Genomic DNA, 15,859 nt, shown 5'->3' with positions numbered 1-15,859 from the left:
CTCTTCAAAAGATTTTCAGCTCCACAAAAGACGAGAGCTATGAGAGAAAAGAGCTCAGATTATGATAGTCTTTATGTGAAAAGCAAGGGTGAGATCCCCCAGCCTCTCAATTAACAATAGCCTATGAGAATGTTATTGTTAAATTTATTATTGCAATATTTAGACCAAATGGGGCATTCACAGCAAGAACTTTTTTTTCTTATTCATTTTAAATAGAATTGAGATGTTCTGAAGTGAGTGAACTATGAACAGTGAAGTCATGTAGCTCTTCCAAAGACACCTGAATAACACCTCACATTAACATTTAGGAATTAGGAAGAATACTCTTGTGTGTAAATAAAACCTGAAATCCTACTCAGACATAAGGGATGTCTTACTTAACTGAGGTAACAGAATGTAGATGAGAGTTAAAAAGAATTTAACAGATGGCAGACATCATAATGGAGATTTCATTGCCAGCTTTAAGTAGTTTTGGTCCCAGAATATGCCACCAGAATCAGATTTAACAATGAGAAAAGCAACTATAGTGAAGTGGGTGAAGGAGCAGAAAGAAGAGAAAGGACATTTGAGACTTGAGAATGCAGTATTATGTCAGGCAAGAAACATAGACTGGTTTATTTATATAGAGATCACAACATAAAGCCTTTTCCAAGGCATTTTACCTCTCCAGCACGATTTGAACAAAAAAAATAATAATCCACAGGTTAAGAAGCCTGAGAAATAAAACATTTAGGAGACCTCTTTCTTCAAAGAGGATGAATATCAGGCGAAATTAAAAAAAAAAAGTGGGAGACAAGGTTTGCCCATATATATCTTAAGCACAAAGGTATCCTCGATATTTCTGCATATTTGAGCCCTGAGATCAGGGAGATCACTAGGAGAGCTCTGGCTGCAGTGTAGAAACGTGTGTGCTGCATGCTAAAATGAGCAAAGAAAGACAGACAAGTGGTAGAGCACTTTTCAGTGAATCAGTGGTCTTGCTACAAGTATTATGAGAATTTTGATGGATGGTATTGAGAACCTCAGTGGAGTGATATTGGGATTGGCCCCTCCTCACAGAGCTATTTGAAAACAGATTCAAATCAATATGTAGGTGATAAGTATTTGTTGTTATTACTGCTGCGTTCCGCAGGGGGTTTCAAAGAGGTAATTCATTGTGACTCATGAAATAGTCCTGTGGGAGCTCCCAGGTTAGAGGAGAATAAAACTAGCAAATGAAGTGTCAAGACTTTATACTACTGTTTATTTTATACATTTAAAGTACACTACCCTTTCTAGTACCATTTCTTCAAATAGCTGCACGATTTACCGTATTTTAAAAGTACTTTTGAAAGAGAAACCATCAGCACAATTGCAGCACTTTGAAGCATTAAATATAATACATTGATTGGACTATTTCAAACCTAGATTTTGAAAAACTAGATTTTTTAAAAAATATTTTTTTTCAAAATATAACACATTTTAAACATTTTTGTAATGCAAGGCTATTACTTCTATATTACAAATACCACATCTCTTCATTTGCCTTCTAAAGCCCAAAGGCTGTCACCACACATTTGTCAGTCTTCAGCGCCAAATGAAATAAATCCTTACATCTCTAACACTGAATGTGGAAACAGGTGATCTTCCACTTCACAAGCTACATGTACACATAAAATTGGTAAAAGTTTGTTTGGCAAAAGTATATCCCTTCCCTTCCTCTCTGTTCTTTCTGGGTTTGAGTATCAGGCACACATCCAAAAGGCAATGAGATAGCATCAAAAAAAAAGGTGGATGTGTCTTTATTTTTATACACAGCAATGTAATAAAAGGGGCTGGTTCTGTATCATACTTTAATAGCTTATTAAGATCATTGATTTGTTGCACACAGGATTATCTCCTTGGTGAAAATGTCTGCAGAAGCTACCAAAAGAGAGCCTGGGCTATGGCTAGGACTTCTAGACTCAACTATGGAAAAAAAATACATAGCAATCCCCCTTTCTTTCCTGGCTGGTTATGAGAGAAAGCAAAGTTGTGCAGAAGTAAAAAATGCAGAAAGTTTTTTGATAAGGAAAAATAATTCTAACTCTATGACTCTGTAGAGAAGCTAGTGCTGAATATCAAATTTATTGTGGTCAACTTGTACGCTTGCCTGAAATTCAGACACATTTTTCAAGTAGCTGTAAGCAATATCATCATAGTGAATCTATCTCTTCAGTTTAAAAACAAGGATTTTAAAATCTTACTTGGCTTTTAATTGATACCAGTCCCCCAAATCTAAGGAAATTACACAAAATTATATATGTTGCATAAGTATATGTAAGATATAGATACTAAAAATATAAGCCTAAATTCTTATTATGTTCATATTTTTTTCAACTCTAGTTCCTCACATAAAATTTTAAATCTTGAGAAGACAATTTTGTTTTCATACTAAAATGTATTGGTTTCCACTTTAAATCTAACTTTAAATTCCAAAAGTCTTACTCATATATCAGTGATTCAGTAGAAGAATTTTCCAAGCACCTGCTTCATTTATCTTAAACATACACTTTAACATATACTTAAAGACACAAGTGATTTCTGAAAAAAAAAAAAATCTTGATCTATATCGTAATAAAATTCTACAAAATTGAATGTTTTAACTGTTCTGTTGGACAGCCCATATCTGATGCCTCAGAACAAAGTAGGACTCTTTCTGGTACACATTAAAGACAACTTTTAAGTTGAATTCCAAAAGGGGAATGCATGCCAGCTTAAATCCATGAAATCACAGCATGGGAGGTTGTGATTTCATGGGAGGTACTAGTAGCTCAAGGGAGGTACTAGTAGTTCAAGATTTATGCGCAAGTCAAAATATCAAAAATTATGGGTTCATATTTTTGTTCTATAATGTCTTAGAAAATGTTCAAATGAAACAGAATTCATGTAAATTTCACTATGCCTAGCACACAGCTTATAATTCTGGCAATTTAGAAGATGTAGGATAAAGAGGATATGAAGGCTAATTATAATTTTGACATTTTGAAAAGATTGCACTAAATATATCAATATTAAGAAAATTCTAATGCAGTAGAAGAGAGTGAAATGAAATATACTGATCTTGAAATTCTTTTGTCATTTAATACTTTCTTAATAGCTCTAGTCACATTCTAAGACTATTTTACAGTACTTCAATACCACAGTGTGTCATTAGCAAATAGATATAAGATATATGCAGTATTACAAAGAACATCTGGTTTTAAATATTTGAACTCCTAACTTCTTTCTCTAAAGTTAAACCTCCAAGGGCACTCTAAGGAAGGAAGTGTCCAAACTTTTTTAGATATTGCTCAAAATCCCGTCTAGACTTTTAGTAGGACTTGAAAATGTATAGATTAAGTGTCAGTGCAAGAAGATCTTAGGCTGATTTCAAACTGAATTGTTAAGGCATACCCCAGAATGTTCTGTCACATTTTTCCAGCAGTTCAAAAAGAAATGGGAAACTACATGATCTCTACAGCCACATTTTTAATTGCCTCTTTACTGTCAAGTCAAAAAGAACCTGGGGTTCACATCTAAGCCTGAAAACATGCAACACCCTCAAATTCAGTGAGTACACATAACACAAAATGCAGGAAAAATAATTCAAAATGGAGAAATGGAGTTTAGATGAAAATATTTATCTATTGCCACCATCTCTGCCTATATTTCTACACTCAAAGAGAAATAAGAAGAGAAATCATATGTGCTGAAAAATATCATGATTCAGAGAAGTAGTAACTTACTTTGCTTGTGGTTAGAGTTCTATGCCTATCAAGTGCATAGCCACAGGATTTTTAATGAAAATTATTACAAATGTGTTTCAGAGAATAAACAAAACAAAAATACAATGCAACCAAATAAGACCCCAAACTACACAAAAAGAAGACTAAGAAAAGTGGAAAGACGTATAAGAAAAAACAGTGGCATTATTGTTGATTGCTTTAGTACATTGGTTCCAATAGTTTTCCATTAAATGCAGCTACCTGCCCTCAACCTCATGGTTTGCCACAGTTCCATCAAAAATTAGTTCAGTTTCTCTTTTTAACTGCCAAATCTCTTATGTTAATGTAATAATCCAGAGGGACGTGCCACTTTATACCTATTATTTGACTAAAATACTGTGTTAAGTCTATATTGTGCCAAGTGTATTTTAACATGTGTTATGATAAAACTGATACTCACTGATACTGTGCTCACAGAAATCCTATAATTGTAGGCCTATTCCTGTAAATCTCGGAGCATTACACAGGCAACTTTTCACATATTTTCTGAGATAACATAGTGGCATGTATTAGTGGAAAATATACCAATTCACTCTTAAAGTGCATGAAAGAAACAGAATCATGGACTTACGGTCTGTTATTTTCAGGACTCTTTTGAATTCTCCACTTCCAGATCCTCCACAACCATCTTCATCATCACAATCACCACTGATTTGTTCATCTACACCTCCACCACTGCCTGTCTGTTGCAGATCCCATTTGTCATATTTTGGAAATGATTTGCCCTGCAACAGCTGAAGACAAGATATAGTAGGAAAGTTAGCAGTACATGTGGAGAGCTTCAGAGAGTACCAAAAATTTCACATAAGTCCCTCGTAATTACCTGATTTGAAAAGGAAATTTCAGGATCAACAGAATGAGAACTCTGAATTTTTTAAAAATTTTTTTCTTTAACACTGACTTACAGATAGATTCAAAAAGTGGCATTTGGAGATGTATTGTTTAGTTTTAATTAAAAACCCACAAAATGTCTTTATCACTATATAAGAAAATCACCAATTTCTTGCCCAGAGGCCAAGTGGAGTGGTTAAGTACATGGAATCATAGAAAAGTATGGGTTGGAAGAGACCTTTAAAGGCCATCTGGTGCAAATTCCCCTGCAATGAGCAAGGACATCTTCAACTAGATCAGGTTGTTCTGAGCCCCAGCCCAACCTGATTTTAAATATTTCCAGGGCTGGGTCATCTACTACTTTCCTGGGAAACTTGATCCAGCATCTCACCACCCTCACTACAAAAAACTTGTTCATTATATGTGGTCTAAATCAAACCTCCTTCAGTTTAAAACTATTGCCCTTATTTCTACCACAACAGACCCCACTAAAATGTTTGTTGCCCCTTTCTTATAGGTCCACTTGGAGCAGACAGCATCTGTGCTACTTAACAGCTGGATCTGGATCTTTTAAAGACCCATGTGGTGTCTACAGACACTTAAGATACATTTATTGTTTTATGTGAATTTTTCGCATTTGAAATATCTGAAATAGTGTGACAGCTGTGTTGCAGTTCTATATTGGTGAATCCAAAACACCCTTTTCTGCTCTGAGTGTGTCATACAGAAATGTAGTAGAAGCTGAAAAAAAAAAATATTGTTGGGATGATATCAAATGCTTGACCAAGGGACAGCAGACTAAACCAGTACATTCAGAGGCAGGGCTAGCATGGAGAGAACTGTTTCCAAAGGACATCCAGGTATTACTTGGGTTGAACTAATAAAAGTGAGGTAAAATAAAACAAAGGGGTAGCTGGTACTGGCCTAAGCAGTGTAGATTATTCAGTTCCAGTAAATAAGATTGTTCTCTGACTCCTTTTTATTTCTCACTATAGAGATTGCAATGATATCTGCATTTTTTATAAGAAAACAATAGAGATCTGTTTAAACATTTCTCCACTCTGTTGAGCAGTGCTGAGCAGTTATCTGAATAATGTTAATGTCTCTCATTTATCAAATGTACAAGTGCTGTCATACAGTATTTAAATACGAGGTGGTACAACTGTCATATACACACAAAGTGCCTTCTTCCCCATTCAGATTCATTTCAGTTTATCTGTCAGATATATATGAACACCACCACCTATAAAAACTCAGGTTCTTACAAATGTTAATAATTCTTATAACCTCATCTCATCCAAAATGCCAGTTTGTACAGGTTTGTACATTACTCATGCTTCAATCTAGGAAGACTTCTTTACACTGGCCAAAACCTCACTGTCTCAGATTTTTAATTTAATAATCAGATAGTGCTTTCTCTTTAGGAAGATACTAATTCGTTAGAAACCGACTCAGTTGTTTTATAGCTTCAAAAATGTGTTTGCTTTGTTGTTTAACAAGATACTGGGTTCATATTTTCAACCTACATACTGAGTCTATTTTCAGCTTATGGAGTCACTTCCCAGACAAGGATCTCTTAAGTGCTGTATAATGCCCAACAAAAAATATTTTAATCTCTACTGCAACGAGATCATTCAGACAAATCTCAATGCTTCCATAAAATCCACTTGCTCCTCTGTGTAAGAACAGGAGAATGCCTCTCACCACTGAATTAGCAGAGCCAATTTATGCAGCACTTTTAATTCAAAAGTTTTATTAGATATTTATATGCTACCTGAAAGACAAACTACTTAGCTAAGAGGAAAAAAAGCTCCTTGGTACTGCTGGTCTGCTCCCTGCTCATTGTGTAAGTCATGCCATACTTCTACAAAATAGTATTTATTGAAACAAAACACAAACTGTTTAATGAACTACACTCAGTTAAAGAGCACACTTCTTTTTCACCTCAATTCATATTGTGGCACATTCCTAGGGCCAGTTGTATGATAAGGTACTCTGTTCCTGAGCTCTGTGGCATAAACACGGGCAGGAACTGCCAGCAAGACAGACAGTTTTTCAAACAAAATGTGTTGGCAAATTTTCTACAATATGCCATATACATATATACCATATATACAATATGTATCTAGTGTTTGTATATTCATATATATATATATATACACACACACATATATATATATACCTATCTGTGTGTGTTTATATATATATATATATATTTATATATATATATATATATGTAAACACATTTTTTTCAGCCAGAGATCATGCATCCTCCTCTATATCTCTGTCTCAGTCTTAGAAATATATTGGCTTAGTAAGGTTTTATATTTTGTTGTGTCTTTAAACTTCAGCACAACTTAGTTATTTCTCTTGCCTCTCTTTTTTCTTCCTTTTTTTTTATTATTATGCATTATTGACTTATGACTAGATACCTAAAAATACAGATGATCCCACTTAATTGCTTTAAAGGTAGGTCCAGTATTGAAAAAGTACACTAACTTTTTTCAAACTTTTCACTATGCTTGAAATAGTAGAAATTAAATAATGATTAAGCTCATTTGTTATTGGACTTTGTTATTCTCAATTCAGTCTCCTTAAATGTACAAGAATAAATTTTGTTTCCATATAAGTTCACAAGTCTCAGTGCTGGTCCTCTACTAAGCAAGACTTGGATCTAGTATAAATTCTTTATTAAACAGAAATCCATGTAGTGCTTCAAAGCTAAATTGATTCACATTATAAATAAAGATAAAAGTTGTTTAGAAGAATTGTTCTCTTCTGCTGCATTTTTTATAAAGCTATTCTTTAAGAGGAAAATAAGTACACGTTCTAACTGGAAAATTCTGTTGTATATACTTACTGGGTCTTCCAGCTGAATGAGGAGGGTTATTAGCTGTATACTCTCTGCCCCTCCAAAAAGTACAATGACTGTTTTCCTGCTGTGTTGTAGTGTAATAGTTTCTTTTCTTCTTTTTTTCTAAAAGTTATTCCATTCTATCAAATATTTTGTCTCCAAAACCACAAAACCACAAACCCCATGAGCTGAATCACACATTATTGTCTTTCAATTTCAATTAAAGAGGCAGCAAATATTCTTGGCAACTGTGTTTATTTGAATGGGTTTTGGCAAAGGTTAATTCACCTCTATTCTGAGACTGCAGTAGATACACCAATATTCAAGATTTGCAGGTTTTTAATGTTGATGGAAGCTTATTGAACTAAGACTTTGGTATTAAAAGCATTTCCTCTGCTAGTGGTGTTTTATTTTCCCAGAAAATTTGTGCACCACTGCTATGGTATATGTGCATGGGGGAATGATTTGGGTATAAATCAACTGAAAGGTCCTTGGGAGTCTTGAGCTTCACAGCTTCCCTGCATAGCTTTGGGGAGTCTGGCCTCCCCCTTAGATCTTTTAGTGTTCAGTTGCCAAAATACCTCTCAGGACCAGCACTGATGGCTTAGTGAAATGCTTTCTTTGACCCAAAAGCAATTCTGAACAAGGTTATAATACCAAAAAGAACCATTAATAAAACTTGTGACATTTCACATTTTAGAATGGAAATATTTGCATTACAGAAGTTACATTGTTGTATTAAAGTACTTGCAGGGTTCTGTAAATACATGACTCTGCTCTGTAACATTTCAGTAAGAAAATGAACTGCTTGCAGCAGCTACAGAGGCATCTTATGAGGGTTGTTGAAGCTTCTCAACAAATCTCAGAGTATAAGCATAATTAGGAAAATTATCACTAAGGATGTATGAATATTGTACAATCCTATAGGGCCTTGTAATATTTCAAGATTATTTGAGACTTCTATTGATGATCTGGAAAGCAAAATGAAAAACCAAGTGGTAATGATAAATCTTTTATTGCCACGGGAACTGGAGAACTACTAAATAACAAAAAGAAGTGACAAACCAAGAAAATCTCATCTGGCAAGTGAGGCAATTGAGTGAATTTTAAAACACATACTACAATAAAATAAGACAAAAGTAAATTTGCAAGTCTAAATATTGTATTACATGCATATTAAAGACAAAATATTCTGTTTCGTAAATTAATTGTGGGTGTCCTGTGCAGCCAGCAGAATATGAATTACTCAGAGCAGTGTTCTAGCCAAAGGTTTTAATGGGATATCTTTGGGGACAGAAATAGGAATACTAAGTCAGATTAGGGGTGTTATATTACTCCTAAATCCCATTCTCATTGTCTTTGTTCAGAAAGGATGGCCCAGAAGTGAATTCCATTACAGTGATTAAAATGGAACCAAAAATCCTTTTGTTTTAGCCACAGAGCTCATCCTTTCGTACACTCAGAAAACCCTTGATCTCAAGATTTAACCAGCTCTATAAGCCTTGTAAGTGCCTATATGGCAAATACAGATTTAACAGATTTGGCAGGCCAAAGCATATGAAAATGGCAAATAAATATTTTTTTTTATTTAAACATTCAAAGTGAATAAAAAAAAATCAATGCTACAGGAATCATACATTTAAAGACATTCAGATTGATCTATACAAAAAAATTTCAGTAATTAATAGTAATAATCAACAGTTGGGGTAAGGGGGATTTTTTAGTTTGGTTTGGTTTATTTAGACTTTTGGGGAGTTTTTTGGTTTTGTTGGGGGTTTTTTTGTTTGTTTGTTTGTTTTGTTTTTTGGTTGGTTGGTTGGTTGGTTGGTTGGTTGTTCTTTTTCCTGGTTCACATAGACTTTGGTCTTAAAACATGAATTAATTCAGAAGTTCAAGGACATGGTATGTGTGAGGTTTAAGTTAAAAACTGAAATACCTTCTACCTCTCAAAAATGTATAAATTCATATAAGTAAATCCAAAATGGCAAGAGTGTACTCTGTTTTGTATTTTTCTGCTTACAGGAAGTTACAAGTGATTTAATCCCTGTTGTTTATCTCAGCAGGAACACCAGACAGCCATTCACTCACTCCTCCTCAGTGGGATGAGGGAGAAAATCAGAAAAATGGTAAAACTCATGGGTTGGGATAAAAGCAGTGTAGCAGGAAAGGAATGGCAAATAATAATAGTGAGGATGATGAAGGAATGTACAAAACAAGCGATGCACAATGGAATTTCTCACCACCCACTGACTGATGACCTGAGCAGTGGATCGCCAGCCCCTGGCAGCTCTCCTCAGTTTATATTCTTAGTGGGATTGTGTACGGTAAGGGATAACTCTTGGATCATTTGGGCCCAGCTGTCACATCTGTGTCCCCTCCCATCTTCTTGCACACCTCCAGCCCTGCTCGCTGGCAGGGCAGCAAGAGAAGACAAAAAGTCCTTGACAGAGTAAGCACTGCTCAACAGCAATTAAAATGTTGCTGTATTATTAACATTATTCTTGCCCTAAATCCAAAACACAGCATAATACCAGCTGATAGGGATTAGAACTCTATCCCTTCTGAAACAAGGACAATGTCTAATAAATGATGAACACTGAAAGGCAATAAAATTTATGTTTACATGATTTAAAAATCTAGCATGCTATTCACTTATTGTACATCATAGACCTTAATGGGAAATATGGACTGTCTACACATTATATTGTGTCGTATTTCAATGAAAATATCTTGCTGCTCTCTTGCAGTTCAGTGTGAACCAGCTCAGTCACAGTATTTCCTCTCTTTCATTTATGTGCACATCATAAGTACTTTTGGAGGGTATCTTAAAGGAGCTCAGCAGTGAATCCAATTTAGCTAATCAAGTCAAATCCAGAAGAATTACTTCTAGAAGTCTTACTTCCTTGAACTCTTTCAAATGAGAGGAAAAATCTGCTATTTTTTTTACCTCTGCTTATCATTACATATCCGAATACTTAGAAATCAGAATTTCCTTTGGTGATCTCTAAAAAAACATTATTCATACACCTGTAGGCCAGAATGTCCTGTAGGGTTTCATTTCCTTAACTAAAGTGTGCATTCCAAATTAGAAATCCAGCTTATATTGGAGACTGGTATTTAGATCACTAGTACGAGAATTCATAGTCCCTTGTGAATAGTGAGTTACCTGTGGGGATTTTTTTTTAATTGAAAAAAAAATTATTAAAAAAATTTATGTACTTATGTACTTCACACAAAAAATATGTATTTTTGTATGAAGTACATAAGTAAATCACCTCTTTTCTTTATTTTTGATAATATTTTCTCAGAGAGGATGAGATTTCTAATTAACTATAGCTTTTATACCTTTGAGATGATACCAAGTACAAGCAATGTATACATTACTATGTCAAACCCACTGTTTCCTGTCTAGATCCAGAGCTACAACTCTGTGTTTCAAGCCTGAAAACTCATTCTTCTTCATAAAATCACCAGTAGCCTGAATTTCTGATGGAAGTAACACAATACTTCTCTCGAGTCTAAGCTAACTCAGCTGAGCAAAGAAAGAAATAGACATTCATTCTGCTTACTGAACTGCAAAAATTAGAAATGTGGCTGAGCACCAGCACTGCACAACACAGCTTTAACCTACTCTTTGTGCTATCTTGACATACCTTTACTACCTCAGGATCAAATCAGTTGCTGCCTGAATAGCAAAAATAAAAATCACCCCAGCTTATTATTACACAACTGCTTCAAAATCCTTCTCAGTAGTTATTTATGTAGCATTCAAAACCACTTAGTAAGAGAAAAAGATTTTCAAAGAAAGCTAATTGCTAAATCAGGTAGCAATGACTAGCAATTTTCATTGAAGGTACAACTCTTCACAGTGGGACTATGGGTTCAAGCACAAGCACACACTGTACATTTTATTCCATCCCTAGCATGCTTCCTGACCATCACAAAGTTGAATTGACCTAACTAGCACTCTCCAAAAAAATGCTTGACCCCAATTTGAGCCTTAGAATAGTCTACAGACTGCAGGTTTTTTGGGATGTCTACAGTGCCAAATAAAAGAGAACCGGGCAATAAGGTACAGTGATAGACACTGAATTCCCAGTCTTTCTAACTTACATCTGTTCACCAACCAGTCCTCCCTAAGCCACTTATTAAGAGGCTCTTTGTAATCACTGGAGATGTGGAGCAGTGTGCTCTCACCCTTTTCCCTCCTTTTACTGAGTAATATAGATACAGCTCCTAAATGGAATTGTCCATTCACAAATACCCTTCTTCCAATTTTTTATGTATAGAAATCTTGCTTTGTATCTGGGATTGCATTTTACATTAAACCCACCAACTCAGGTTCTCACTTGAGTTCTGTCATGAAAAATTACTTTTCTTTCCAGTTGTTACTGGTTCAGAGTGAGTACAAGAGCAAAAGCTTGGCTCGTATCCCTTGGTGCAATCCCTGCCACCACAGTTATGCACATTATCAACTTGATTTGTTTAAAAATATTTACGTATTTCCATCCATAAAAATGCATGTCTTGCTAACATTTCACTGCAGGTTTAAATCAGCCTCAGAAAAATAATTAAATTAGTTAGACATTTCTGAGATAACAAATGAGAGCAGAACTAAACCCCAGAACACTAGCATGTACTCTTATTTCTGTCTAGTAGTTGAAATATCAGAAAAAAAGTCACATTTTATATGATTAATGTTTAGAGACTAATATTCTTTGCCTGTTTCACTCATCCATGCATATACTTGTTTTGGTTTTTTTTGTCACTATTCTTTTCTGTTCATCTGTTTCCTCTTAGTTATTTGAAGGTTATTGGTTATAACCCCCTCCAGTAAATAATAAAAAATAATTTTTCATTTAATTTTAAAATAATTTTATCCTTTATCTTATCCTTGTCTGAATTTTTGGACCTTTTTTCCTTGGCAAGGGACGATATACAGAGACATATATGACAGATATTAGACAGTTTTCTTTGGTCCTAATAGTAGACTGAAATTATGTCTTTCCAGAACAGAATATGTGAATCACTAGACAGCTTAATATCGAGTGCTTTATTGAATGATTAATGAGGTATAACCAAAAAAAGGAAAATGGATTGATTTAAATAACATGGCATACTGTGATCAGATAAAACTCATTCGAACAAACAGAGCCAGGATTTTGGGTGGGGTTGGGCTTCAGAATCATACACCTCAGTGCAGATGTCAAAAAACTGACATGTTTTTATGTAAGTGAAGTGTCTCAAGTCCTCAGTAGTTAGAAGTTTGATTCAGTTTTGTGAAGATCATTGTTTAGTGCTTTTTGATATGACCTAGAGTATCTGGGGCAGGGAGAGAGAAGTGATAGAGAATTTGCAGAAGACATCAAGCAACTGCTGGAGACCAAGGTACAAAGCAGCTGGAATGATTCCAGGCATCTGAGCACATGCAATTGAACCATAATCCTAGTTAAAGCTGGGAGTTATTCAGCTAAGCAAAGGCTGGAATCCAAAGATTCCAGAAAAGAAAATAATATAGAAAAGAAACAACTAAAAAATGTTTATCAAGAGGAATCTTAATTCTTTTAGCCAGGCAGAGCAATTTTTGTTTGTTTGGTAACAATACAGCTCATAGCACAACAAGGCCAACTGTATAAAAGCACAGTGGGATCCTAACCATTTATCTAGATGCTATAGGTATAAAATTCACTGTTTTTCTGTATGTTCCCCCTCTATATAAACAACAAAAAATAATAAAATTATTTGTGAGGAAAAATGCTGATTACAACTTAAAAATTAAATTTTCTCAAAGAAAGTTTCAAACCAAACATTTTCAGTGATACCAGCTAGAACTTGGAAAATCATGTGGAGAATTAACCAGAATTACAGCCAGTTTCAATAATCTCATGACTATCATTACGCAGGATGCAGTTTTTCAAATAAAATAGGAAACCAACACATACCAGTGAAGCTTTGCAACAGAAGATTTTTAGATTTTTAATATTTTGTAAATAGAAACAAAATAGAAAACAAGAAGTGTCATCCTAAGTTTCCTCTTCATGCTTCTTCCTTCTTCTTCGTCAATTTGAGCAGCATTTTGCAATTAAGCAAAAAAAAACGCATTGCAAGCTTTGAAACCAGTTATTCAGTTAGAAAATAAAATAATCTAAGTGTCAATTCTTAATTTAAAAGTTTAGTCTTAAAAAACCTTGTAACAAAAGATTAACCATTTTGTGCCTTCTAATGAAAAACTACCAAACTCACAATAGTAAAACTATTTTACTAATAAAAAAATAATAAACACTTAAATCCAAACATAAATTATTATCTCAAACACCTTCAAGCCAAACCCAAAAAAAACCAAGAACTAATACCCCTACAGAAGAGAATTCACCAACCTGCAACATTAACATATGCAGACATTACGGACATGAGTACACAATCATTAGCTCATTATCATGCACTGATTTCTACTGATAGTAACATCGATCTGTTATTAGTCTGGCTTTTACTTAGACATAAATATCATGGCATCAGCAAAATGTAAATGTTCAATTTTATTTTTTAAGAATAAAGTTTGTTCCATGGTTCAACGTGTTTTTATTAAATTGCTACTGGAAAATAAGCTATAAATGGGTTCTACAGCAAATTATCTGTAATACATCAATTTTCCACCTGTGTATTTCCAGTCTGTGGCAATTTGGAGCTTATGTCTACAAAAGTAAGACATAATCTTTGTTTTACTCCTTTGACACAGTTTTTACTAAGAGTTAATAATCTGTAAAACCTAGTTTCTTCTCATTATCAGTGGAAACAGAAGTCTGATGTTAGAGCTGAAGTAAATTAAACATCATGATAGATAATGAAAATCACAGACAGGCTATTTCAGGTTTTGATTTCTTCTTATATTTCACAGATCTGCAAGTGAAAGGGCATAATATTAAGCCATTTAGAAGAAGGACCTTCTGGAACACTTTTCACTTTATAAGAATATGCTACTTGACATTTCTTCTGGAGGGCCATTCAGAAGACATTATAGGAAAAGCTGCATTGAAATAATCTGTGATGCCATCATGAGCAAAATTGTGACTATACTGGTAGAGGTACATTTCTTTTTGCTACCCTTTTGAGAGTGAATAAATTGGTGATTTATCCAGTGAACTCATTTCAGAGAATGGAATTCAGTAGACAGTCAGTGGAGGGGACCCACCAGCAGTGCTGACTGACACACTGCTTTCCCTTATCCAGCAGCAGCATGATAAAGCTACTTTTCTCTTCTGCTTGGTGACATTTCGAGCCCTCACATCAGTGGACTCGAATGAGTGAGGAAAAGCAACATCTGCTGTGTAAAATTCATGAAGATTAAGCTGACAGCAAAGCCAATATTGTGTAACTTCATAAAACTAGTATGCTTCTAGCAACAATTGAAAGGAAATTAAATACAAATATAAAATAGAAGGAAGCTTTTACTTTTGCATTAGGCATTGCTCTGTAGATAATGCAAGTGAAAAATAGTCCCATATACTCAAAAAATTGAAACATTAAAAATAGATTTCCCTCTTCAGCAGCTGCATATGTTCTTTTTCCTTAAATCAGAGCATTCTAAATTGATCTAGAATATGATATGACAGTAGACACCTATAAAATTTAATGCAGAACTCAGTATGAAACAAAATCCTTCAGTATTCATTTATCTCATAATGGACCATAGCAATGTTTTCTGTAGAACAGCTTTTGTGGGGAGGGATTCTCTGTGCAAATATATTGTCATGTCCCATCTCTCCTTCCCCCTCCCCTGCAATACAAAAGATATTATGCAGAACCTTAATATAACTAATATAACTTATAGCCAGGAATCTCCTTATATTAGTGAGACCAAGTATCAATCACAAAAGCATACCTCCACTCCTTATCTATGACTTTGTTTGGCCCCATCCTAGAATAAGAGATTGCCACAAAACATACCACAGAAAAAACATGGATCCAGAATTTTCTGCATTATTTTTCAAGTTTTTCTTAAGGTCCAATACATATTCTTTTAATTTTCAGAATACATCCTTCAGACAGAATGCCAGTATCAACTCTATTACATAATTTATGCCACACTTAAGTCTTACACTGAAAGTTCTCCAGTCACTGAGATTGTGTGCCAGCACTCTCCAGAATACAAGTGAATTCTTAGTGAGGTTAAACCAAGGCCTTCCTGCCACAGAATTTGCTCCTTGTCCCCATTCTCAAGTTGTCATTTCTTTTCATGATTTCTGTATAACTATACTTCTCTGGTTATATTCGTGTAGTAAGGCTGCTTTGCATAAATTGAGACTTGCAATATATGAAGGACTGTGTTTTTAAATCTTCTTTGCCTCCAAACTATTCTTAAAATAGTTCCCATTGCCTAGTCTTGTCAAAA

The 15,859-nt window shown here is 34.6% G+C and overlaps 1 protein-coding gene across 6 annotated transcripts in view; it reads right to left on the bottom strand.

The window, feature by feature from the left end:
* Window positions 1-15,859, bottom strand: part of GPC5 (glypican 5) — a 588,801-nt gene that overhangs the window by 275,593 nt on the left and 297,349 nt on the right. For all 6 annotated transcript variants that reach the window (XM_054271913.1, XM_054271916.1, XM_054271915.1 and 3 more), the window contains one exon: window positions 4,357-4,519. In XM_054271913.1, coding sequence (XP_054127888.1) covers window positions 4,357-4,519 — 163 coding nt within the window. The remainder of the gene's footprint in view (window positions 1-4,356; window positions 4,520-15,859) is intronic.

This window comes from Melozone crissalis, unplaced genomic scaffold, assembly GCF_028551555.1.
Source record: "Melozone crissalis strain CALT ecotype California unplaced genomic scaffold, PUWL_Pcris_2 ptg000013l_1, whole genome shotgun sequence".
Taxonomy (NCBI): domain Eukaryota; kingdom Metazoa; phylum Chordata; class Aves; order Passeriformes; family Passerellidae; genus Melozone; species Melozone crissalis.
Note: the sequence above shows the minus strand (reverse complement) of the source record. Positions and strands in the feature narration are given on the sequence as shown.